The sequence below is a fragment of the Dermacentor variabilis genome, chromosome 11, assembly GCF_050947875.1.
Source record: "Dermacentor variabilis isolate Ectoservices chromosome 11, ASM5094787v1, whole genome shotgun sequence".
Taxonomy (NCBI): Eukaryota; Metazoa; Arthropoda; class Arachnida; order Ixodida; family Ixodidae; genus Dermacentor; species Dermacentor variabilis.
Window position 1 is genome coordinate 34003201 of NC_134578.1, and position 26992 is coordinate 34030192.

At 44.2% G+C, this 26992-nt stretch overlaps 2 protein-coding genes across 7 annotated transcripts in view; one reads left to right on the forward strand and one right to left on the reverse strand.

The window, feature by feature from the left end:
* Window positions 1-16537, forward strand: part of LOC142564964 (tuftelin-interacting protein 11-like) — a 34492-nt gene extending 17955 nt beyond the window's left edge. For 2 of the 3 annotated variants that reach the window (XM_075676187.1, XM_075676189.1), the window contains 7 exons: window positions 1913-2109; window positions 2975-3193; window positions 4435-4485; window positions 6622-6828; window positions 8484-8659; window positions 12949-13023; window positions 15205-16537. In XM_075676187.1, the coding sequence (XP_075532302.1) occupies window positions 1913-2109; window positions 2975-3193; window positions 4435-4485; window positions 6622-6828; window positions 8484-8659; window positions 12949-13023; window positions 15205-15378 (1099 nt within the window). In that variant the 3' untranslated portion in view covers window positions 15379-16537. The remainder of the gene's footprint in view (window positions 1-1912; window positions 2110-2974; window positions 3194-4434; window positions 4486-6621; window positions 6829-8483; window positions 8660-12948; window positions 13024-15204) is intronic. The other variant, XM_075676188.1, reaches the window with a different exon arrangement.
* Window positions 16538-21480: 4943 nt separating this feature from the next.
* Window positions 21481-26029, reverse strand: Vps2 (vacuolar protein sorting 2). Of its 4 annotated transcripts, none has more exons than XM_075675773.1 (5): window positions 25740-26029; window positions 25194-25375; window positions 23983-24162; window positions 22234-22364; window positions 21481-21803 (listed from the first exon to the last, which is right to left on the reverse strand). In XM_075675773.1, the coding sequence occupies exons 2-5, from the start codon at window positions 25359-25361 to the stop codon at window positions 21614-21616; spliced, it is 669 nt and encodes a 222-aa protein (XP_075531888.1). In that variant the 5' UTR covers window positions 25362-25375; window positions 25740-26029; the 3' UTR covers window positions 21481-21613. The 4 variants fall into 4 exon arrangements, with proteins under 4 accessions (XP_075531888.1, XP_075531887.1, XP_075531890.1 ...); XM_075675772.1 differs by having other exon boundaries at window positions 25778-26026; XM_075675775.1 differs by having other exon boundaries at window positions 25923-26017.
* Window positions 26030-26992: the final 963 nt, after the last annotated feature.

Here is a 26992-nt window from a genome sequence, read left to right on the forward strand (position 1 = left end):
TAGATTGCCGACAAGGTAGTGCGGAGAGGCCTAGGTCTTTGTCGTAATCCTAGCAACCAGCGTTTAGTGGAGGTCTTGAGTTGCGTGGAGCAACGCGACGCATTATGTACCGAAAGCGGACAGTTCTGTCACTCGGCGATAAGCTGAACATTATCGAGGAAGCAGAAAAGCGGTATGGAGCCACGAAAGCCACCATTGACCGGGACCTTAAGATACCCGAATCTTCGCTTAGGACGATCCTGGCAAATCCTGGATCAGAAAAAAAAGATCACTGTGCTCGATGCCATGCATTTTATTGCCAATTCATGGAACGCAGTGTTGCGAAGCACAATCGCTAACTTGTTCAAGCACTGTGGCTTTAAGCGAGACACTGCCTCATGTGCTGGGGACGCAACAACCTCGACGATGCCGCTCGATTTTGAGGGTTTAAACCTCACCACGACCTTCGTCGAGGACGTGGAGGCCGACGACAATGTTGCGATCTGCACCGAGGTGTCGCTGGATGATGCCATTGAGGAGGCTTTGCCTAGTGCCGACACCTCTGCGACATTGAACGAGGACAATGAGGACACCACAGATGCTGTGCCTGTGCCTACCAGATTTGCCAAGGTGCTACGGCACATAGACGGCATCCGGAACTTCATCTGTTCATGCGACGACGCAGAGGAGCTCCTTTTGGACGTTGCCCAACTCGAGCGAAAGCTCTTGGTTCACGGAGCAAACAAGCTTCAAAAGAAACTTACCGACTTTTTTTTAATGTTCGCGCTGGCTGGTGGGAATCGCGGCAGTGGGCAGTGGAGTGGCGTAAAGATTCGTTTGAACAAAGCATGACTGGTACCTGTACTGCAGCATTAATTCTTATTGTATTTACTTTTTTGGTAATTTGGGTTTCCATGTCCTGCAGAGTATGTTAGTAGTTTACATTGAAGTTTCTCGTAAATCCGTCGCACGAAATAAGTAGCATTTTTATAGGCATAATTTATGTTTGGATTTTACGACGGCCACTTTTTACTATGGTTTTTCGCGGTCCCGAGAAAGTCGTATAATCGAGGTTCCACTGTACTTGTCTTACTGACCCGACCTGGTGGTTCGGTGTCTATGACATTGTGCAGTTGAGCATAAGGTCGTGGGCTCGATTCCCAATTGCCACTGCCACATTCTCATGGGGGGGCAGAGTGCACAGACGCACCTGTACTTAGATTTAAGTGCACATTAAGAAAAAAACAACTGATCAAGATCAATCAGTAGCCTCCCCCCCTCCCCCACGGCTGCCCTGTGTTGTGTTGGGACATTTAACCCCTGTAATTTTATTTTAATTTTATGGCTGAAAAAGAAAATGACGTTAGCAGCGAGAATGTGGAGCAGGTTACACAGTCATACAAGACATCTACCCTAGCCATGGTTTGGGCCAGTTCGAAATATAGATTGCTAACAGCCACCTTGGGGACATTACCTGCACCACATCTTGTATGTTGAGGCATCTTGCCATTCACAATGGTTGGCACAAGCTTCCAAAAGGTGATATCACTTTTTTTTTTACAATTTTAAACTCAACAGCAAGAGGGTTTGTCTGCATGGCTGCGAAGTTTGGAAACTGGCAGGTCAACAAATGCATGTTCACAAAGAGCTTTGTGTTAAGTAACGGGAAGACGGGGAGGGGTGGTAAAAAGCCAAAAGCAATAAGGTGACTGTTGACGATTTTTGTGTAAGTAAATCCTGAATGATCGCAAGGTTTAGGTCTTACGAATTATAGAGTCTTCGCTGTACGCTTGAAATTCCTGCCTAGTGTGACTTTTCTTGTCTCATTCTGCGTAACATCCGGCCTGGCAGCAGCTCACGCCTTACAACACAGTGAACAATTTGCTGTTGCTAATCCTTACGTGAGGCTATGTTTTTTTCTGCGTGGCAACAGAGAATGGTCACCGCGAAACAGTGATCCACTGATCGAGTTGCTCGAGACATGGATGCCGCTGCTGCCCCGATGGATGTTGGAGAACATCCTGGACCAGTTTGTGCTTCCAAAGCTTCAAACTGAGGTAGAAGCATGGAATCCGCTGACAGACACCATGCCAATCCACTCATGGCTGCACCCTTGGCTTCCTCTGATGGGTATGTCACAAAAGTGTCACAACTGTGACATAGAATCAGATTGCTGTGACAGTAAGCAGTTGCGAGAAAATGTGCACTTTCCACGCTGTTCCTTGTCGGGGGTTTGTCATGAAGTGAACAAATTTGATTGGAAAACATTCAAGCAACATTAAAGAGGAATATTGAGTTAAGCTGTATTAGCAAATTACCCTACTGCAATAGAAAAATGGCCACTCTTACCATAAGAGGGCGCTTGGTAAATCAGAAAAGATGCACAAGTGAAATATGGGTGGCAACACTGTGCTATAGTTTCTGCAGAAGGTTGCTGTAAGACCATGGATTTTCACAACATCTGCTAGGGTCTGCTTCTGTTTCAGCGAAGAAGAATGACATTGCATTTTAAAGGAGCTGGAAAGTCAGTCATATTAGTTGAAACTTTTCCTTGCACTAAAATAGCCAACATGTAAAAATAGTGTTAAGGCCCATGACATCACACTTTTAGTTGCCGGTGCTCATGTTTCAGTGCAAAATTCAGTTTGGCCTTCGTTTTATCTACTGCTAATCCAACCTTTACTGCTCACATAATGAAAATAGATGTTTCAGAGAATACTTGACCAGTCTAAACTGAATGAATGTGTTTCTTAAAGTCCCTTTCAGTGTATGAGATGTGTTTTTTTCCAAACTTTGGAAGCCTGTCAACCATGAAACCTAAGATGTCCCCTTGTTGGAACTCCAGCACCTTCGTCTTACTGCAACATTACTTTGACCTCATGTACCTCTTGTGCTTTCAAGCGAATGCTGTGCGCACTCTAGAACAATCGCATTTTTGCAAGCTCGAAATGACTGTGTGCAGAACACTCTAGTGTTCATCATCCGTCACACGCAGGATTGCGCCTGGAGCCCCTGTACCCACCTATCCGGCTGAAGCTGGCCAACGCACTCAGTGCCTGGCACCCCAGCGATGGCTCGGCCAAGCTCATTTTGGAGCCCTGGCGGGGCGTCTTCTCCCAGGGGACCCTCGAGGCATTCGTTGTCGCCAACATTCTGCCCAAGCTGGCACTGGCTCTGCAGGCCATGCCCATCAACCCACACCAGCAGCACTTGGGTGAGCACCAGAGCCATCTGTCACACTTTGTGACATTCTTTTTCATTTTCACATAGTGTCATGACTGTGGCATCACATGATCATCTTGTACCACGTTTCGTTAACGGCTATGTCATGACCATGTTCCCTCCTTTCGTCACATCCTTTGTTTCCCCATAGCGTCACGAGTACAGCGTCACATGTGAGCGTGTCATTTCGCACTGTTCATTTTCCTGTGACATCACAACCGTGTTTTCTAATCTCATGAAACACATCATCATGTTGCTCAGTTTCTCGTGATACCCCCATTGCGGTCCCGTGAGGTTATGTTGCATCACATTCTCAGAAGTCAAGACAGCGATGGCTTTTACACGGTGCTGACATCCTTGCCCTGCCCTCTTTCGTAGTTTAGTTTAGTGCTATCAGAATGCAATGATGGTATCCTTTTATTTAAAGCCATGTCATTTATTTAAAGCCTTCCAGTCTTGACTTGTGAATGCCTGCCATATGCACTCCAACCCATTTTTATTTGTGTGCGAATTCCGTTCTTGTGATTCAGGTCCCCTGGGAATACTTGGCCTATATACATACCTCCACATATCAAGTGGCTGACTGCAAATCACACACTATTGCTCCTTTACCAGGTTATTGAACATCGCATTTGCCTATTGCAAATTAACTTGTTCACTGCGAGGCGGGTCACAAGTTGGCCACCGCAGTATTCTCGCTGTATGGCTGCACAGGGCTTTTCTGCAGTGCACAAGCAACATCTTTGCTAGAAATCGACGGAGAACAATTCCTTTTGCACCTGGTTTGACGCGTCGTGGCGTCATCTCTCTCCACAATGAGGAAGTTTCCGAGGAGCACAACTCCCTATTGACCCACCGGCGGGTCATCACGCACAGAAATCGAGACTTCCAAAAGTGCTGCCGCAGTGAACGTGTTAATCTTTAAACCTCTGCTTAGATTTTGACAGTTAACAGAATTTGCGGTGCTGTGAAGTTGTCTGAGTAATTAGGCATGTTTGAATTATCGGTTGGCAACCGTATTAAATAACAAAAAGTGCAACAGAAATCTGAGAGTATACCCAGGACGTCTGTACATTCCCCCTGATGTCATACCTGTCAACAGCGGGTCAATAATTAACCCAAGGGTGTAGCATGCAGGCTGTGTTCAATTTCTTTTCTTTCTTTTTTTTATGATGCTTACAGGCATTATTGACATTACTCCTGCTAACAACCTTGTTAACAACCTGTTCACAGATCCCCGTGGCCAAAGAAGTCCCTATCCATTTAAGGATAAGTGCCAGCATGGTATGGAATAACTGTTTGTGGGATCAATACGGCTGTGCACGCACTGGGGCCACTGTCTTTATGCATGCTGTGATGCTGTTTTCATCGGAATAGCTTTATGATGGTTACTGTAATTAAATAATGAGCATGCAATGTTTTCATCTCCTATTATATTAGCCTTAGTATAGTATAGCCTTAATAAAGGGAAAATCAGACATCCACCCATTCGTAGCAATTGCTACAAAGGAAACTCATACGGGTTCCTCGAAAGGAACCCGTAAATTCGTCCCGGACCAGAACGAATTTTTCTTATACTCTGAGGCTTTTCTTTCGAGAAACCCGTATGAGTTTCCTTTGTAGCAATTGCTACGAACGGGTGGATGTCTGATTTTCCCTTTATTAATTACTTCTCTCCACATTGCGGGTTTCCACAGAACTACTACGTCTAATAGTCTAGCCTTATATAGCCTTAGTACCTTTCTTTGTTATTTTTTTAATGGTGTTTGTATGTCTATCGATTGCTTCAAGTATCAGCACGGAGGTTGTCTTTAAAAATGTTTTTGCAGCTCTTGTAACACTTGCAAAGCAGTGACAGTAGTGATAAAAAGTTCCAGTGCAAGCACATTTCTTCTAACCTGGTCCAGTTTAACCTCCTAATGAAATCGTGTCCATCACAAGACTACCTTTGACATCTCCTGTATTCGTTATGACTGATATCGGCTAGAATCATTTTACGTTTCCTTCACGTTCTGTGTTCATTATGTAGAGGTGCGACAGTATCACCAATACTGCAAAGCTGGGATTTATGCTATTGCAAACCGCGTCGTGCTAGTAGTAAGGGTGCGTGCAGAGTACCAACAGGAACACTCCAAGCTAATGGGACGAGAAAGCCATTTTAGTAGGAGGGAATGTACGCTTCCATCTCGTAAACGGTAAGGCTATGCCACATTGAACTTCAAGGGTACACTATCTATAGCATTGTTTAAGGCCAGCTCGGTAAAAGAAGTTGTAGAAAGCTGCCAAACCAGAACCTTTGTGCCGCTGTGGACAGCTTGTGTAGCTTAAACTTACAAACGAGGTTACAAGATAACTGTCGCTTTAAGTTGTAACCAGAGCCACAAATGTGCAGAAGCAAATCGAGGAAATGGCTTGCGGATGCTGACAGTGGCATCCCGGCCTTCTTTGGTTACCCTTCATAATTTTTATGCTTGATGTGTGTTAAAGAAATGTCAGAGCACATATAAAGAAAAGGCTGCTGCTATGCCTTTCCTCCTGCTAATGGCCTTCTAATGTTGCATCACAGACAGCGCAGATTTCCATCCACCACTCCGACTGTTACCAATAATGCCGTTACCTGTGACCTTAACTCCACTTTTCGCTTCACCCATTTGGGTGGCTAAAGCACTATACTGTTAAGTACTGCAATGTCGCAGGTACGATACCAGCCAGAAAGGTTGCATTCCAACTAGGCTAAAATGCAAAAATGCCTTCTGTACTTTTGTACCTTCTCACTCCATTGTGTGATTGCTCAAGCTATCACACACGAGTACTGCCAGAAGACATGCATGCAGCACTCTCATTATCTTTCTTATGAGCAGCGCTATCGTACTTAGCTGTAATGTTGTACATCATCGGCAAATTTTCCCATATTTCACAACGTCACAATAATGTTGATGACGTAAGGTCCTGCTTTTCGAAATGACTTTACTTTTAACTTGAAACCAAATGTTGGGCAACATTCTTGCCTGCTAAGTGACATACTGTTACATGCAGAAAGAACATGGTGGAATTTGTAAAACTACAAAAATGTGCATCAGTGCCTCTTTAACCCCTTAATTGCCGAGAAATTAAAAAAGAATTTTTCAATAAAGTGCAAAAAATTGGTGGAAGTCAATGTGTATTTTTTTTCCTTCTCAAAATTACAAGAAACTTAACACATTGCACATGTACAAAATATTGCCAGAAATTCATGATGAGGTAACTTATCATCGGCACCAGAGGATGCTTGATCGTGATGGTGAGTTATCTTGTCAACGGCGGTTAAGGAGCGCCAGGTCGTCAGACCTGATCTTTAGTCCTCCACTGTTTCACGACGACGAGAGCTATCTGTCTGTGCGTCTGTCGGTCAGTGAATCGGTCACTCCCATCACTGTGCAGACGTGTGGCAGTGGGTGATGGCGTGGGAGGACCTCTGTCCGGCGTCTAGCATGGCCACCCTCCTGGAGAAGACCTTCTTCCCCCAGTGGCTGCAGGTGCTGGCGGGCTGGCTGCAGCACAACCCAAACTATCAGGAGATCTCCAAGTGGTACACGGGATGGAAGTCCCTCTTCTCCGACGCCCTGCTCCAGCAGCCCAGCGTGCGCGGTCAGTCGGCAGCTCTTCCTGTCCGCACCATTGTGAACGTAGATATTTTCGCAACATTACCTGGAGAGAAATCTGGTGTCGCCGTCTATGTGCGTTTCCTAATGGGCGTAGTGTTATTGCCTTGGGAATGGCGGCGGTCTGTCGGAGGCTTTGTTTCCAATTTGGCTTGGCCTTGTTAATCTAAAGCCTTCAGCTTTGTTAACGCAAAGTGTTCTTGAAAGTTTTCATTCGCCCGTAATTCGTCTTTCAATGAAGTTTACACACTTGCTGCGCATGTGCAAGCTTGGAAAAGCAAAAGCTGGTGGAGCTTGCCGTCTGTTATTCAACTTTAGTGACCTGCCAGTACTTTTTCACATTTCATATAATCGTAGATCCAAACATAAGTTCTCAGCATTGAAGAAAAATTTTGTTGTGTGATATAAAGAAAAAACAGCTATTCACACTTTGTTTTAGTAGAGAATGAACCATTGTGACAGAGGGGTGATAGCCAGGCATGCGTTTAAGGTGCCATGGCTCTCTGAGGATGATGCCAATGCGAAGCCACCACGTCCCGGCATTTCAGTGCATACAGAAGCGGCGAAGGGCCAGTTTTACCTCTGGGTAATATTGTAAGAAACTCTGTAGTCTTATAAGAGCAAAGATATGTTTGTACGTAAATGCAAAGTAGGAACATGGGCACTCAAATTCTTTGATTTCAACCTTGGGGCGAACTTGGGGCTTGTGGAATTTCTTTGAATAGTGTAACCTGGCTTGCAGTTTCAGCATAACCTATACCCGACTCAGGCGGGCACTTCGCCGCAGCGAGTGTCACTTTGTTGGTGGAAATTACGCGTAAAAGAGAAATGCCGTTTGAAATAGGTGGCAATGTCGATGGATAAATTGGTAACCATGTTATATCTGTCCAATTTTTTATGCAACGTTTGCAGTGTAACATTGCATTAATACACTAGAACCTTGTTATAACGAAACCAGATGCAATGAATGCCTTTGAAACGTTGTTTTGATGAAGGAAAATTATCCTGCCAATAGATGTAGAATTACACTTGTCTCCGAAGCCAAACAGTACTTGACCATTGCGCACCGATTGTATCGCTTCCTGCGGTGCACGGCACTTCTTTGGCACAGCCATTCAAAATGCTTGCATCGAATATGCCATTGAGCAGCAGACATAGCTGTGCTTGCCTGTGCATTGTGAAGCATGCGGAAAGACAAGTGTGATGACCTTGGTGAGCAGCTGAACATATGACGATGCGAAGTACCAGTGCATCCACTTCTCTCTCCTACTGCGGTGCACTGGGTGTCTGGCGAAGTTAGGCATGGCCTCCTAGATTTTATCGGTGCTAACAAGACAACAAATTATAATAGTCATCATGACTGTCCTGTTCGTATATCTCCTTTCCCATTGTTAGCATTGTTCGTCATGTTGAACGTAACTAGCCCAGCTTAGAACTTCCGTGTTGGTGAGCTTGTGTTTTCGTTTCACAGCAGTGTCCTTGCGTAATGTGACAATTCTTTTTCTTCTTGCTTCGGTCTACATTCTTTCCGCACAGTATTGGCAGTGGTTAGGTTGGCAGTCAAGGCTATAGCTGCGAAATGTTGACACTGACATCCCCCAAATTTTGAGAGCCTCTGTCCTACGGCACTGTTTGGTGCAGAGCAATTCAAGATGGCGCTGGACATGATGAATCGTTCCGTCTCGGGCCTGCCGGTGGCGCTGCCTGGTCCTGGAGCCGGGCCGCCGGCTCCACCGGGGCTTTTGGGGTACAGGCCAGCGCCACTGCCGCCACAGCACCTGCCTCAGGAAAGCGTGGGTGGACGACCAGAATACAGCGTGAGTGTTTTCGTAGAGGCTTCTTCACTCCGCGAAAGTTTCTTACTGTTTTTGGGCGTTTCTCAAACAGGACTGTGACTCCACTTAAATTACCGTGGCACTAATCTTGTAACACAGGGACTCACAAATGTTAAGATCCCGCATTTACTCGTGTGAGGCCCACACCCCCCGCTTTAGAGGGAGAATATTTTGAAAATAAAGTTTCACGCATGCGTGCTTGGCATCTGAGATTGGGAAAGCACACACCGTATGATTTCAGACACCATGCAACGTGCTGGTTAATTTCTACAAGCAGATACTAGGTTGCGCTAGTTGCTGTCCTGCCAACAGTGGCGTCATCACCGTATTAGAGAGAAGGACTGTATCTTGCCGGATCATGCGGCATCCTCCATGCACAGCGTAAGTCCAGCACACTGTCTGCTGTGTTGTGGCTCGTTCAGCTGCATCTTGCTTTTGGACATACGAAGAGGGCACCTCTGCGAAAAGTGCACGTAAATATTGAATAAAGCCTTTGTCGAGAGCTTGAAGGTGACAGGAGTTCCAAACAGCATGCACGGCTTGAAGTACAGTGAGCTTTGGGAGGGTGCCAACGGGGCACGCTCATCAAATGATGAGGGCAGCAGAAGCCACGAGGACGATTGACTGAATGGGTTCGTAGTTTGTTACCAGTGGTTGTGTTATTCCTCATAGCAGTCTGAGCACAGTTCAAGATTCAGCGAGTATCTATTAGCTTGCCTCAGTTGAAGCTGGCAAATGCTAAAAAAGAAGTGCGGCACAAGTAAATACAATGTGCATACGGCAAACTGCAAAAAAAGAAAAGAAAATAAAGGAAAGAAGAAAGAAAGGAAATCCCTAGTCACACTGGTTACCACATTTTTTTCTTTTTTTGCCACGATTCTGCTAAATATTTGTTGCAGCGAACTTCACCGACATAATATCAGATGAAGGAGTGCCATCAGGACAAACGTAAATTACAGTAGAATCTCGATAAACAGAAATCACTTAAACAAAATATTCAGTTAATTAAACGAAACAGTCTCTCAATTGGTTGGGTTTGTATTTGAACAATGTAAAAAAAAACTTGTTAATCGGAACCAAATGTTTGCAACTCTCAATAAATGGAACTACAGAAACAATTCCTAAATGTTTCTTGTTTTTTTCGTTTAAAAAAAAACAATTTTTTTTTCTGTTTTTATGACACCTGTTTTTGTCAAGAAAGTCATTCTTTCTGGTGCAAGTGCCTATTGTTTTATTTTACATGTTAGATAGTCACAGGTGACTTCTTTGGCTGCTGCTACGAATATTTGTTGCTCAGGATTAAGCGACTTCAAGCAGCACCAATTCCACCCTCAATGCTTGTGCCAACGAAGCCGGTAATGAAGCGAGAAAAGTGCGGTAAAATGACACTTGCAAAAGAAAAACACACTATATTGGTAATCGGCTATTCTAGTGCAATTGACCTCTGTTCAAGTTTACAGAGGATGCAGTGTTGGTGCATTCGTAGTGACAGGACTACAATGGTCGAAGTACAGACTTACCAGGTCGCATGCAACCATATGTGCTTGCAGCAAGATGTTCGGCAACCTTTTCTTTTTTAATTCTTTTTATTGCTATTTGGAGAATAATTAAGCCACTTAAGTTCTGGTGAATTCATTATTTTGGGCTTCTGTTTCTGAACTTTCTGAGCCAGTTAATTTATTAAACTATTTTTATGACGAGTGCTGGACACCTGTTATTTCTATTTCTATTTTTTTGACTAGCTGCTACATTTATTTCTTAATACTCAACACTTCTGACAACAGCATTAGGAGGTGTATGTTTATGACATACAGCACTTGAAGGTCACATCTGCCCATCTTTCCCTGCACGTCTTTCTCGATAAACAGAACTCCTATTCATTGAAACATATCTCTCCGGTTCCTTCAAGTTCCGTTTACTGAGATTCTTCTGTGTTAGAATAGCAACGTCACAAATACAAGAAAGGCGAAACTGAGATGCTTGTTTAGGCTGACGGTAAAGTGTTGGTTGAAAGCCCTTCAAGTCCATATTTTATGACACACAGTGTGCTGGAAGACTTTCATAGACAGTCATTTCATCACCACATGCATGTAACAACTGGTTGGGATAAGGGGGTGCGAACGGCGCTACGCCTCGGCACACCAAGCGCCACAGTTGGCGCACACCTGCCCGTCAACCATGGTCCAGTACTAGCTCGAGGAAAGAATAGACGACAACCTCATGTACATTCGGAAAGCATTTATTACGATTGCAACCAGCACTTTGAGCAGGCCAGCTAGCTATAGTTTATGTCACTGAAGCTTATGGTTAATGTGTGGCACATTGGGTGTGTTGGTACACATTTAAAAAGGTGGCAGCGCAAAAAATGACTCGGACGAAGACGAGACGACAAGGATGAGCGCTGATCAGCTTATCAGCTGCCTTACGGGCGGCCGCGGCGACTGCCACCGCGAAATGTGGTTGGCTAACGACGTGTGGGAAAATGGAAGCGGCGGTGGAGGCTTCCATACTCGCCGCTTGCTGGTGACCAAGGAGACTCCAGCCATGTCGGAGGGATCTCGCGTGACGCGCCCGGTGGCGCTGATAGTGCTTGCGATTCGCGTTTGCCGCCCAAGAAAAAAGGAATGCTTTCGCCCCTCTCCCCAAACCTGTTGGCACTCGCACCCGACATGGCCTTTGCTGTGCTTGCGAACACTATGGGACCTGAGGATTCCCCAAAACTGCATAGTTAGTTGAAGAGAACGAGATTGGCTGCCACATTGCAGACGATAACAAAACCAGGCTTGAGTTATCTTCTAAACTGGTCAACGCTGTGTTTCTCATAAACACACTGTCCAAATGTACCGTATTTACTCGCGTAGTGATCGCACCCCTGAATTTTGTCGTCATAATTCGATCTTTTTTATTTCCCGTGTAATGATCGCACCCCGAACTTGTCGCAGCGATTTGTCGTGTGCCAAGTCTAGCTAATGATGATTGCACTTACCATCTGTCGAATGCTACGAGAACGACTCTTGAAGACATACCAAGCGGTCTGCACGTACCAAACATTCTTAATCAGATGCCCCATTTATTCCTTTCCTCACTTTCCGCACTTCCATGAAAAAAAAAACAGCTACAACCAAACTTGCCTTGGCTTTATTATTAGCAGGCTTCATAATGGTTTTGGTCAACAACAACAACAACAAAAAAGGCACCTTTTGATTCTTCTCGTCTGTACTCCTGGGCAGGCAACAAATTGCAAGTGGCAACGATAGTGGCCACGTTTACAGTGATACATTAGATGTGTACCCTATTCATATGCCGACGCTTGTAACGCAGCTAAGATATTCGACTACCCTTAGGTGAAACGTGCCGTATTAGGATAGTAGTGAAGACAAATGGCCGCAGTTTCCGCAGCATGCCCGCCATGTGTTTCTATGTCACTGGCAGCTAAGCGCGCCCATCTCTGTTTCTCTCCCCTCAAAGTGGACATGGCTACATTATTGTCGCAAACTTGCCGATATTAACAATATTATTCATTACTGGTACGGAAGAAACTGTTTCAATGCACTTAATATACTCACGAGAAGAAAAAATCGTGTTTGGCGCATTCGGCTTGCTCCGCCGGCCACCGTTCTTGTTTTGGTGTCCTGCACCGACAGCGGTAGCTGCCTGCGGCCGCCTGCTTGTTGACCTGGTGTCATCCCACAGCAAATGCAGGATGAAGAAAAATAAATAAAAATTGTTTCTTTTCGCAGGAAATTTAACACGCATAACGATCGCACCCCTGAATTTGCGTCCATTTTGTAGACAAAAAAGTGTTATCATTATGCGAGTAAATACGGTAATAATTGAGGTAACGGTATTTTCAAAGGTGGGAAGTGCTAATTGCTGTTGTTGCTTTACTAGAAATGAAGTTGGCAGTCTGCTGGGATTCGCTGTTTATTCTCATGAGATCTGAGAAAAATACGCTGTCTTGCAAAATCCAGTAAAGCACCATACTAGCCAGAGGTATGTTCAATCTATCAGAAGGCATGCAAGATGGCAACACTGCTGTTCACTGTACTTGTCTTCTCTCTGCTGATTTCTGTGCTTCTATAGCTGACTTAAAAGTCTGCTTGCGAACTGAAAATGTGAGTGGCACTGTCAGTTCGTTTAATGTGCCTGGCCATGCATCACAATGTAATACGGAGGCAATGTCAAATTGACTTTCAACTTTGAATAAATCAGTGAGTCATTTGCATTTGTAAGCTGAAATGCATAACGCTGACCTTCTTGCCATTTTGCAGCATATGCAGACGATTCGAAGCTCCACCACTCCGGCCAACGCACAGATGACCTTCAAAGAGCTGATCGAGCAAAGAGTAAGGCCACATTTCCATGATCGCATCACTTACACTGTGTCACGCTTTTTTTAGGGGTGTGTGAATGGTGACTTTCAAGACTGAATCGAGTAGTGTCAGAAGCAAGTCAAGTTGAATATTTTTCTAATAGCTTTGTTATAATGAAACAGCCGTATTCACTGTGAATATAAGACGATCTTAACATCCCAGTGAATTCACAATGTTCGCAAGTTTTTGTGATTGCGTTACATGTCATGAAGCATTGTTTATTGACAACACAATTGGAGCGTTAGAGGAAAATAAGCAGTTTATTTGCATACTTAGAAAATGTCTGGTTCTTTCAGCGACTTTGCGTGCTCCACTATGAAACATCATGTATATGAATAGTGACTATGTAATTTGAATATTGAATAGAATAAAGCAATATTCGATTCATTATTAGGAAGTTTCAAACATTCACACACCCCTACACCGTTTTACTGGCAAGCCAAACTGCAGCCTGCAGTAAAATGCCGGACCTTGCAAAGCACTTTCATGTGCAGTCGAACCTCACTGCATCTGACATGAAAGTGCCTTTGCTGTTACGATATTTATTATGAACGTATACAGTAGAACCTGGTTCATACGTTCTGGGGGAAAAAAAATGCGAGAAAGACACACTAACCAGGAAAATGTACTAGTCAACTGTAGTTGACATTTACGTAGTGTGAAGCGTTGCGCAAATCATTGCGGCAAGAGACCAGCGATGTGGGCCAAGCTGGTGGGGCCCAAGTGATTCGAGTCGCGCGTTGTCATTTTTACTGCTTTGGCGAGTTTGTGTTTGCGGTCTTCGAATTCACTCTGGGTCACCAGTTTCTTTAAGCTGGCCATTTTTGGTGGGAAGTTTTGACATGCCCACTCGGCGCAAATTGTTGAGGCACAAGACGTTGTCGTGCGTCAAACTGTTGAGACCCAACGAACCCAAGACACATGCTGTTGTTGCTGTTGTTGTGCTATTATGTTGTGCTTTAAGATGGCGACGGAAAACCAAAACGAATTGCAGCTAGTGGGCAACGCGTGATTACACTGCCACTATAGCAAAGCATCATGCTCACTTCATGTCGCGTGCAACAGGGGAACAGCAGCACGTTTGGCAGATCGGTTGTTAAAAGTATGCAGTATGCTTCAAACAGCACCATGCCGCATGCGCTGTGACACAGATTGGTGAAGATGCTCATCACAATAGTGTTGGTGGGGACAGCTGTGAACGCAGCATGCGATGACCTGGGAGGAAGTTTGCTGGTACCGCAATAGGAAATTGAGTGCACACCAGCGTTTTTCTTAGGCGGGCAGGCGAGTATTGTGAGGAAGGTGCTGCAGTAGGCAGCTACTGTTCTCGGTCGCGTGGTTCCCACCTTGTTTTACTGGGCTCTAACGGCCGTAATACGTATCACACGGCCGTAATATGTATCACACGGCCGTAATACGTATCACACGGCCGTAATACGTATCACACGGCCGTAGTTTGGCGATGTACTGAACATTGGTGCCAAAAGGTTGTAATTTTCCGTGAACATATGAAGGGTAATTATATTGGGTCATCTTTTGTGTTCTTGATCGGGAACGTTGCTGCCGGGAAATAATATGTAACGGGATCGTATCATTGAGGTTCTACTGCATTCATACACATCAATATCAGTTTTAGATTTACTTCAATATATCCAAAGTTTAAGCGAATCCATGTACTGTCGATCAGTCCCATGCTATCTGAACTGCCATGCTACCGTAAGCACTAACGCAAGGGTTCCCTCTAGCATTTTTGTAGGAAACTCTATGCTGTTGTCTAATGCAAATAGAACACGATACTTCATTTTAGAGGAAGAAGGTGATGTAATGTGCTAATGAGTAGGCGTGACAGGCCCTTTATGTTGCACAAAATTCTGTGTCAATACACCTGGACCTTTGAACTGAGTTCCATTATATTGCTTTGGATGGTACGTAGCTGTGGAGAAGTGCTTCTTTTAAACATTTATTCAGCTTTATGTTTTTGCTGCACCAGCAATTTTTGGCTGTTTTTGTGCACAAAATGGTCCGACCATGCTCCTAGCATAGTTTATTCGCTCAGGTTTTGATGTGAAGCAGTCCTTAATAATTGAGTGGCATTCTTTTGCCATTTATTGCGAGCTGAATGAGAGGTCATGCCTTTGTGCCCGACACTCGCAGGCCCAGGAGAAGAACCTGCTGTTTGTTCCCATGGCACATCGATTCCAAGAGGGCAAACAAGTTTACCGGCTCGGTCACGTAATGCTGTACCTTGACCGAAATGTCATCTTCGTGTTCAACGGCAAGACATGGGTGCCGACATCCCTCCAGTCTCTGCTGGACATGGCGGGTTGAGCCCATCGAGCACCCCTTCACGTCACGGTCGTGATGTACTGGCTTTGCAGCAGTTGGCAGCTTGCGATTGAATGCGACGAAGGTCATTCTTTGTTGCTAGCTTTCAGTAGGCAGCAACAGTGAGATGGTCACCAAGACCAGCCATGGTGCGAGTTCTGCCAGAGACAAAGCCATGGCACGCTTGTGACCATACAGGTTTAGCAGTCCGATTCTTCCGTAGCTTCCAGTGGGATAACAGAATCACAGATGATGGTGGCAGCATTTGCTTTGTCACCCACTGCAATCAGTTGACTAAATTTAGCTCATTGACAACATTATGACCCCGCCTTGAGTGCTGCAGGTGGCAAAGTCGGGACACGTTTGTGACAGTAGGGGTTTTGCCATTGCAGTCACGTTTCGCCTGCTGCATTGAAGTTAGTCACTGATCTGTCTACTTTGTCACGTAGCATTGCCTGAAACTGACTAAATGGCAAGGCGCTGTCACATACCACTTGTAGTGAATGACATGCAACATGTTTGTGACGATACTTGCCTAGTACTCTTATTCTTGCACCATCTGGTGCATCAAAAAGTCAGTGCCTCTGACAATCACCTTGTTGCATATTGCCACGATTTGGCTAAATTCTCTCATCTCAGCGTCAGTATGTCATGAATTGTTTGTGACAAGCTTTCTAGGTCTTTTCTGGTGAATATATAGGCATAGGTTTCACCTGCAGTAGGCACTGAATGATGCGGCAGGTATTCCCACACAGTGCGAGACTTGCCTCTGTGGGACGCTATGCCGATGGTTGGGAGATTAAGATGATGTTCTTACTGAAATGTGGTTGTACTTGTTTCCAATAGGGGTCTTACTATGGCATAAACTGGTCACCCATGATTTATTTCTAACAATGATGTAAACCCTCTCATATCAATTGCACCAAACATTCGGTGCTCATGGCTGTAATAGATAAACTACTACACATGTACATAAAGCAGCAATCATTTGTTTCACATTTTAAATGTTGTGATGTTCAACGCCTCTCTTGCTGAATGTGCTAGACATGATGGTGCAACATCTGGTTGTGTCACAGAGTGCTTGGTTTGCCATCATTTTTTGTAATGCAGTCTTTTGTGTCTCTTGCCGAGCTCCCTGTAAATAAATCCTTTCCTCGGTGCATTGTTGCCTTTTTATTCTGTGTGAGGTGGAAATTGGTGAAAGGGCCCCTCACCAGGCTGAATAGCAAATTTTGGTTATTATACATGTATGCTGGAAGTTGTTACCTATCCTCTGAGGAGTTTTCTACCACAATAATTTTTCAGATTAGTTCATTAATAGCAGAAATAGAACTATTTGAAGTGCCGCGAACCCATGATATCAGGAGGCGAGCGCCACCATCAGCATCGACACTCTCTCCACTTGCCCTGTCTAGCCTTCGCAAGCGAAATTCCTTCCCTGTGTTCTGTCATGCCAGAATCGTTGAATCGTGTGAAGAATATGTCACGCGCCCGCCTTTTTTTTTTCTTTCTCTGGCGTTTTTGCCGAGTGGTGCACTTCCAGTGACGGTCTTGCACGCGAGCTGATGCATTTGTCTTGTTTCGGGCAGCGGACGATTTTGCGCACTCTGCACGAGAACACCTGATTAGCGGGCATAAGCCATCGCCACAATCACTAGCATCGAGGCGGGCATGAGAGGATGAAAGAGCATGATCACGCTGCTGCAACATGGTAGAAAATGACATAGTTTTGTGCTCTGTGCGCACGACTACACAATGTGGGAACAAGCATAGAAAATTAAAGTAAATTATGGTGTTTTACGTGCCAAAACCACTTTCTGATTATGAGGCACGCCGCAGTGGAGGACTCCGAAAATTTCGACCACCTGGGGTTCTTTAACGTGCGCCTAAATCTAATTCACTGGTGTTTTCGCATTTCGCCCCCATTGAAATGCGGCCGCCGTGGCCGGGATTCGATCCCGCGACCTTGTGCTCAGCAGCCCAACACCATAGCCACTGAGCAACCACGGCGGGTGAAAATGAAAGTACATCTCTTGCTACAGTACAAAGTAAAATAAAAACACGTAGACATTCGCTTTGTATGTTTCATTTCTCAAAAATTTTAATTAGTTTATTGAAGCAGCAGATTAAACAAATAACAGATGTTGCCTTGAATAATTCTCAGTCGCGTGTAACTATGAGCCACATCGCAGCACTGCCATGTATGTAGGTGCACTTGTGCTATAGACATCGACTGTCTGGCTGGGAGCGCGGCGCCTATGTGGGGAAGTGCAAACGGCGATTAGATTGAAATGAAGCTCTTTGTGTGGCGCGTTGGGATGCAATACTTAGCAGACACGACCATTAGCGTGCATTGTATACACTGCACTCGTCAGCTCAATATGGCCAGACCTGGTAACGCGTCGTCGTTTAACGTCGTTTTAACGCGACAGCGTTAAGGGCCCCGTGTCGCAAAAAAATCGGGTGTCAGTGTCTGGCATTCAACATCTGACATTGTCTGACAACGACTGACAAGAATTTCGAACCAAATTCTGAACCGCGCATACCCAACCACTCTTCTAGTACTACCAAAGTTGCTCATACCTTGTCTTTCATTCTTTACAAAGTTATTCCTCAGAATATCGAGAACAGCATCCCACAGACAAATGTAACTGAAAAAAAGAAACACCAACAGCGCATATGTTCTATGTTCTCAGACTGAAATATTAGAAGTGCAAAACAATAACAGGAGACAGACCTACACAAGAGGCCGCGTTTCTAGCAGAAAGCTCGCCTTCGAGCATTGCGTTTGCTGCCAGCATTTCCCGGTAAACGCTACGGTTGCATAAGCTGCAGTTGCCGGGAAGCATGAAAAGCAGTCGGGGGTCTTTGAATGCTCTCGCGTTCTAATCTTGAAGGTGAAACTTAAGTGTCCTCCAAATTTTTTTTAAAGGAGTGTCTAGTAAGTTTGAGTGGTTGTAAAGGCAGCGCTTTAGGAATGGTTTGTTTTTAACATAGTCACATTCACTACGAGGTGCAACATGGTGCCCATGGCGTGGTTGAGGAAGCCCCAAAAGTGCATACATGGTGGCACTGGTATACGAAAAAAATAAATTAAACACCATTCCAATTCTCTAATAAGAGAATTTTAGTGCGTCTGGTATTCCGGCAAGCGCGGGCGGTTTGCCGGATGAGTGGGGGCGTAAATGTGAGCGGCCAGATTGGTGGCACCAGCTGGTGGTGCAAAGCTGAACCACAAAGAGAGCCAATTACTTTGTTCTTCTTAGCTGCTGGTGTATATTTCTGACAGCGGCGTAATCATGTTCACAATTACGCCGCTGCCATAAATTTGCACCATCAGCAAAGCAAATTACAGTAGGTTACTGCAATTTTAGCACTGTGTTTGGTTGAGCTCTATGCCACCAGGCGACTGCACCGCTACGGCCACTCAAGTTTACGCCCCCGCTCATCCGGCAATCCGCCCAAACAACCCCCGTTTGCCGGAATAGCAGACAAGCTAAAAGTCCCTATTATGCAATAAAGCGCATTGGGACGCCTCATGGAAAATTGCCGTGGGTCCCATAAGCACCTGGCCGGGAACGCGCTTCTACCAGTAAGTACCCAGTGGCTTTATATATACATATATATATATATATATATATATATATATATATATATATATATATATATATATATATATATATATATATATTCAACCTGCCGCAGCTGATGCTCTACAACAAGGCGGGCGCCAAAAGACCACGTTTTTATATGGCCCTCTTTCAAATGGGAAATTCCCATGAACACCAAGCCAGGGAACATTTCAACCCATTAGTAAAACTGGAGGATTTCCGGCGGCACCTGGATTCGAACCTAGTACCTATTGCATACGAGGTGGATGCAGTACGACTAGGCTAGCTAATAGTATACGGTCGACTTCTGTTATATCAACCCTGACGACACCTACAAAATTATTGAATTATCTAGCGAGTCGAATTAAACAATGCAGAAAAAACTGCAAAACACACGGCCAGTTCTTTTGGTACTATATATTTGCTCAATTCTAACAGGCCTCTGAACCAAATGCGCGCCAACTTTCTATGTATCTCAAATAGAAAATTAATGCAGACATGACATTAAAGCTCCTAAACAAAGCATAAATCTAACACGTGCCTGATTTTTAGTGAGAAAAATGAGCAAGGGTTGTGCAATGGCAGCTCGTTTCCTGAAATCAGCTTCGCCGCACAGTTCTTTAAAGCCAGCTGCCCCTCAGTATAGTCATGTCACACGGTAAAGCGTACGAATGCGGTTTCGGTTGCATAACCTATTGCACCACACAATTTTCGCTCCAATTTTCTTCGCAGAAGGGGAGGGGAAATCTGCACGTTAGAATCGCACAAATGCCGGAATCGGACATTGTGAGCTATCGATATTGCTGGAAAATGTTTCTAGGGCAAGCCGAAAATGGGAGCTTTCGTCGAAAGATGATGGGTATTCAAGGCATTCGCTGTCCACTAAGCCCCGCTGAGACAAACGCCGACACTAGAGGTGTCGCTGTTGGGGTCACCATAGGGTTCAGACATGTGCTTGCTGTCCGGTCAAGTTCAAAGGATCGAAATAACGAAAGTTTTGGCCGGGATCAAATTAACCAGAATCGTATTAATGGAAGTCTACTGTATTAATAAATAATTGTTTTCAAAGAATGCCTTGTTCGCAGTACAAGAATCCACACCCTTCAAGGTTAAAAAAAAATTGTGCAGATCCAACACACATTTTGGGATTTACGTGAACCAAATGATCTAAGTGAATGAATTTGCCCATTTCATGTTTAAGTCTATGGCGCAAAGGAGACTGTCAAGTGTACAACCATGCTACACAATTTGACAACTCGCATTTCCTTGTACCTTCTTTTAATTTATTTTAAATGTGCCACCTGCTTCTCGGTCCTCTGTGGGTGCTTTAGCATGGAAATCAGCACGAGGCAATCATCTCAAAGAGGTAGTTTGCGTTACGATTGGGGTATACATGGTATACTTGCGACTGTGGCTTAATGGATAAGACAGTAGTAGGCTTTATTAATACTATTACTAATAATACTATTAATTAGTCACAATTTATGGCTTGCTTTATTAAAGTAATTGTCCCCTTGACGATCTACATTTGTTGCAACGAGAACATTTTGGTATAATTTACACTAATTTGTTTTATTATTGAGTAATCCCTTAAAAACAAGGCCGGCGCTCTGTTACACCTATAAGACTAGTATAGATGGCAATGCTTGTTTTATGTGCTAGCTACTCGGCAAGACAGCAGCCACGGTCAGGAAAGTATGGGAGGACTTGCAAAGAAATATTTGCTTCAAATAAAAGAAAGGATCTTTATGTTACATTTCAATAAAGTGGTTTTATTATATATTACAGCAAATGCGCAAGCAATCGCAACACAACTGCAGAGGATACGTCACATTAACATCTTTGCTGTCCATTAAGGAGCCTGCTAAGGCATTTGCACTTCTTCTAATATTGAAAACAACCCACAGCAGTTCAACACGACTTATCACAAGCTACTTCATTATGCGCTGAGGCAGTGCTTTAGCATTGCAACATAAATCTGAGCACGAGTCAACTTGCAGCCAAATGCAACTAACACGATTCATTTGGGAAAGCTAGTGAATCCATCAGTGGCCATGAAATGGCAGCACAAAAATAAGTGCCTTCTTCTTAATTTCAATATGGCTGGCTTGTACCACAATAATTGCCAAAGCATGCCCTAATCTGGTTCATATTGCTGTTTATGTGAAACGGCAATAATTCCATTACTAGTTCAATCAGTTGACATTGTAAGTAACTGATGAAATTCAACTGAGGAACTAATCCTAAAGAACATGTATGCTACAGTGCACCACTTGTAAAAAGCTGAGGGTCGAAATGTTCTCTCAACGTGGCTTTCAACTTACGATAATCAATATAACTCGTAGAACCAAAGTGTGCTTTATGTAAGCACTAGTACCATTCCACCGTTGGTTCTCGTTTTAGGCTTCACCCCTTGTGCATCAGCTAACCACGTTAACCAAAAATTATACAAGCAAGCACTTCCAAGCTTTGTATGCATCTTTCACCAGGGGCATTAGGCTCAAAGTATGGTTGTTGTATTTTTTTTTCAAAGATTACAACAGCATCCTCAGCAAACAAACATATTTCTTTACAAGGACTTAAAAAAAGGCGCTTCACACAATCCCCTCTGGGAAAGCGGGGAATGTCTATTCTCTTCGCAGATTTTCGAGTCGAGCCTGGAGGTCAGCGTCCGCGTCACTGACAGCAGCTGGCGCTGCAGTTGCCTTGCCCTTTTGTGCCCCCGCACTCAGCGCACCGCCGGCTTCTGGGAGGTCCGTCAGTTTCTCGGAGAGCTGGAGACCCAGTTCGTCCAAAACTTCATTCACGATGGCATCGCTAGAAAAAAAAAACAACAAGAATGCAAAATGATGCATCCAGCTTATCGAGGTGATCTATCTTCCCTGCCAAGAAACCGAGAGCGGGGGGATGGCTATCCCAAGAGGAATACAGAATGTTACAGATAGCCAGATCGGCAGAGACTCACAACTGTATCTTAGAATGTTAGGACCTTGGTTTTAAAGAACAAACATTTAGTCTACATTTCTCGCACTTATATTTAAAAATTCTCACTAAAGTAAGGCACATAAAGTTTCAAAAGACTACTCCAGTCTAAATTGAATTAGTGTTTTCATTAAGTGTTCCTTCACAGCCTGCGCAGCGAGCTGACTGCCTATATTTGCAATAACAGACTATTTGAATCGGTTGCAAAGCGCTGCTCGGACAGTACCATACAGTGCAAGAAAGAAAAGTATGACCAATCACTGACCTCTCCTCCTCGTCCTCATCGTCACCCATCGCGTCATCGATGGCATCGTTCATCATCTCCTCCTTCATGTCCATGATTTCGGACTGCTTCTCGAACTCCTGCATTATCTTCTGTATCTGAGGCAGGTTCAGCTGCAGGAACAGAGGAATATGACAAAGGTCACAACATTTTCCGCTGGTCACGTCGGTCACAATGATCGCAGCACCGCAAGACGGGCCAAAATGCAACAAAAGCCACATATTCCACCAGCCATGCCAGTCACATTTTTTTGTCATAACAAAGGCCAATTTTCTGCAAAAGCTAATCTCAGCTTGGGAAAGATATGCTCGGACAGATAGGTTCGGCAATAGAATGACCTTTATTTACAGGCAAAAGAGAAATGAACAAAACAATGTTAATGTGCTCAAGTTGCATTTCTATGGTCAATCACAAGCATGACTCTTCATAGTAATGGTAGAGCCTTAAGAGGAAGCTTTAGCTCAGGGCCAACTCCGATGCGGCCTATTCAAATACATGTAAAACGCAGTAATGCTTTTATGAGACAACCTAAGGACTGATTTGAATGAAATTTGTTGTACTTAGAGAGAAAGCTAAAGTGACCGTAGGAAGCACAATCTTCATGTAGGACCTGACATTTACAAAAATTGACAAAAATCAGCAAGTTAAAGAAAATATAGAAGCATGAAGTTTTCAAATCTGTAACTCAGCATCACACGTAGATATCACAGTTGTATAATCTGTATCCATTAGAGCATCTAAAGCACACAAATTATATATATAAATTTACCGTTTATGTGAATTTGTTACACTGTCTACAAAGATTCTGCAAAAGTACTAGACAAATGTTAGTGGCATATTTCAGAGGGGTGTATAATAATTGAATTCTGTCCGCTTTAGATACATTATTAGGTGCAATTTACAGAAATGTGATATAATTTCTCATTGTTGAGTTACAGAGTTCAGAGTTTTAAACTAGATAGTATTGTTTTGTTTAAATTTTGCAATTTTCAACAATTCTTATGTTTTAAAATTGATGGCCCAAATAGAAGATCTGCTTCCATCAGTCACTATATTTCAAATTTTTTTTTAAATGCAAGAAACTTTATTAAATTCAGTTTAATGGTCGCCAAGAAAAACTATTTCTTCATTCGAATGTATTTAGATAGGAAACCCGGAGCTAAAGATTCCACTAAATAAAGCACTCTAAGCATTTCCACTTCACGGTGATATAGATAGGAAAACAAATGAGGCAACTTGGGTAACAAGGATCAAGTGTTGAACTTCATGTCAAACAAAACTGAACCACACTATAAGATAAGAATCTGCAGCAGTGACACGTAGATGTCAGAATCACCAGTTGCCTGTATTTGTGACACTTCCTCTTAACACAGCGGTGCTTCAGGCTTGCACCAGGTCTCGACAGCGCAAGTTTTCAAGGCTGAGAAACAACTATAACCGCCCAGTAAGTATCTTGCGCAAGAGCAGACAAAAACGAAGGAAAGGACAAGCAGAATACGTGCCCTGTCTTTCAGTGTGTCTCTGCTCTTGCAACTACTCAATGCAATATGCTTACACACAGAAACCAACTAGCCTAAACAACTGTTGCATAACTACAACCGTAAATTATGCAAGTTGGCATACAATGAACACAAACCACTGGGTATAGTTCTACAATGCATTACTTTTTCGCCAAATTACCGCAATCAAAAAGTTATGCGACTGACTTACACAAGGTGTCTACACACTGACCTGTTTGTTCATGTTTTGCATGGCACGCGTGACGCCTCGCATAGCCTGAGCCATAGCGTTTTGCGAGCGAAGAGTCTGGATCTTTAGTGAAACCGCCTGGATGTTAGCCCGCATCAGGATGAACTTCTTCACTTGGCGTCGTGTCCGGACCAAGTCCCGTGCCATGATTTTCACTGCATCCTGCACGAAAGAAATTTTCAATTGACCATTGCTACCATGGCTTGTATTGGTTGTTGATAGCATCTGCAGTTTCATAGACGAAGCTTACACTTGCGCAATCAGGTTCCTTGACTGTACCATGTATGTTGAAACCTCAAGGAAGTTAACTGCTTATTGTACATTGTCACCTGCATGTGTCTTAAAATGAACAACAGCTAGGACTGTCTATTCATTCCAGGCACATAACTCGCAACATATCATTAGTGCTGAAATAGAACACTGCCTATTGCTGAAAGCAGCTTCAATTTAATTTCTCGATCGGAACAATCGGCATTGACTTGCGGCAGCTTATGACATTCGACAGCCACAAAAGGCAAGCCAGCATAGTGGGCATCTCAATGCTCGTAAAAGCATTCAACCCCATGTGGCTCCAAATAACTAAGCTCAAGCAGACCCTATCAAAATCCATGCTTGTCACAGTGAGTTGGTGTGGGGGCTTGAAGAAGTCGTCAACCTTCCTTCACCTTTGTGTCTGTCAAGTTTTTACTACGCCTCTTCCTACAGTAAAAGTTACTTTCTTGGTATTTTAGAGGGGTAATTTACTAATCGCCTACGAGACATCATTTCCTTCATTTGGTTGCACTGTATGCATCAGTTCAGCATCAGCCCAAGAAATAGGTCAAGCGGCTTAATCTTAATACGACATGTTGCCAGGCCTTTTGGCACATGACACTCATGGATGATGGTTCAGTGTGGCTTGGACGAGACAGGAAGAGAGAAATAATTGACGCAGACGAGCACAGGTAAGGCACTGCTCCTTTGTGGCCTGTACAACCACTAGTGTTCAAAGCACATTCACTGCAGTAACAGCTAGTCTTATCAACTCACACTGAGCATCACAAAGTGAAACATTGCAAGAACTGTAGTGTGGCTGATGAGATGAGGTACCTACGTACAGCTGCTGCTGAAACATGCGGTGTAATGATCAACATGTACAAGGTAATGATAATCTTCATCCTCTTCATATTTAAGACTTTTCAAACTTTGCCCACCATCTGATTGTCCTTGGCCATCTTTTTGATGTCCATGATGATCTTCTTCTCCTGCTGTTCCATTTTTGCGCGCTCTCTGTCCAAGTCGCGCATTGCTTTGTTGAGCGCCCGTTGGTTCTGCCGAAGCATCTCCTCCGGAGACTTCTTGCGACCGAACAGCCACTCCATGTTTCTTTCTTAAACTGCAAAATCGTAGAATGCAAGTTCATATCATGCATGCTGATCTGGAGAGTCATGGTGACAATCGTTTCACGGCAAGATAAACACACAGATGCATTAACCAGCACTACCATGCAAGGCAGCGTTGATTGGGGCTCCTGGCCTTGCATTTACATTTATCAATTAAATCTCGGCTGCACATACAGCGCCGAAAACCCTCGCAATACGAAACCTGCGTACTGTCGGCTTCTAGCGCCGTAAACCACAACTGCCCCACCGTACAGCTGCAGCCTGACGAAGACTGCTCAAGCTATTGGTACTATTAGATCGCAAACTAGCCATGCCACTGAAACTAAAGTATTAGTGTACAAAACCGTGAAATGTTACTGCTGTCAAGGAAGCCGAGCAATGCAGGCAATGCCCACCGTCTAGGAAGGACTTTTCACCACGGGTTTCCGCTCGACTTGAAGAGGTGTCCCAGAACGTTCACATGAAACAAATCTTGCGTTGTGACACTGCCTCGGTTTTGCGCAGAATACCACAATGTATTTCACGCGATGCGTGACTCACAAGAACAAGCTTCTGCAACTCTCGCCGTGCCCAAATGATTACACTATCACTACGGCACAAAGCCGAAGAGTACGGACAACTTTCGGTTCCACCTCTAGGGTTGTATTTCTATGGTTGCACAACGACTTGGCAACAACCGTTCGGTTGCATCACTGGAATATAAAAAAAGCAATTATTAATTCATAAAAATGTTAGCCTGGTTTGAAGGTTCTAACCTTACAAGCTGTTTGACGTTGTTCTTGCCCCCACATTTTACAAAAATAACGGTGGATGCCGAGTGGTACCAAGCGGGATTGGATGTAGCTATAGGTGTTCGGTGGTGGTGCCGCGAGTGGTACCGTGGTACATACCTGAAGTAACAGTCTAGGATGACCACTATTTATTGTCCACACGCAAAACTCTTTTTGAGTATGGGTTCAGTTATTTGGCATGGTGCATGTGTGGCACGCAGTATGAAAGGTAATGGTCGGGGATAGCGGTGATAAATCCCCATTTATTTTCTGCTGATGCAGAACGGACGCACCCTTTGTGCGTAGAATGGGTAGAATTTCTTACATCCTTTTAATGTACATTTATTGACAGATACGCAATAACACAACCTATTCAACAACCACGACCTAATGCGCGCCCCGAAAAGTTTGATGCGCATCAAGAACAGTTTACCCGCCCTTTTTTTCGGCGTATGCCAAGCTGTTCACCGTACGCGCATTATAACCGCGAGGCTGGTTGAGGCTAGTATATTAGAGCCAATAGTTAAAGAAAAGGATTTGCTCTCGTCATAACTTTTTCGTGTTCTCGTGAACCTATTCTGTGCCGGAAACATTGTGCGAGCGACATTCGCTGCTGGCTGCCATCTTGGACCGTGCTGTGGTGCTCCGCTTCCAACGCTAGCACCTGACATGATGTTCGGCCGCGGGCGGACGGTTAATACGTCGCCTACAGCGTGCCTACACCGCTCGCCGAACTGTTTGTCCCATCAGAGGCCTGCTGTCGGCGTCCTACGTCTGTAAACGCTATTAAGACCCCTAAACCTCGTGAGCAGGTGTTAAAGGCAACCGCCGCCGCTGTTC

Coding starts and splice junctions, on each gene's coding strand:
- Vps2 (XM_075675773.1), bottom strand. CDS start 25,361: ATGGAGTGGCTGTTCGGTCGCAAGAAGTCTCCGGAGGAGATGCTTCGG. Junction 24,163..25,193: donor TGGCCAAGGACAATCAGATG/GTGGGCAAAGTT, acceptor TCTTTCGTGCAG/GATGCAGTGAAAATCATGGC. Junction 21,804..22,233: donor GATGAGGACGAGGAGGAGAG/GTCAGTGATTGG, acceptor TTTTTTTTCTAG/CGATGCCATCGTGAATGAAG.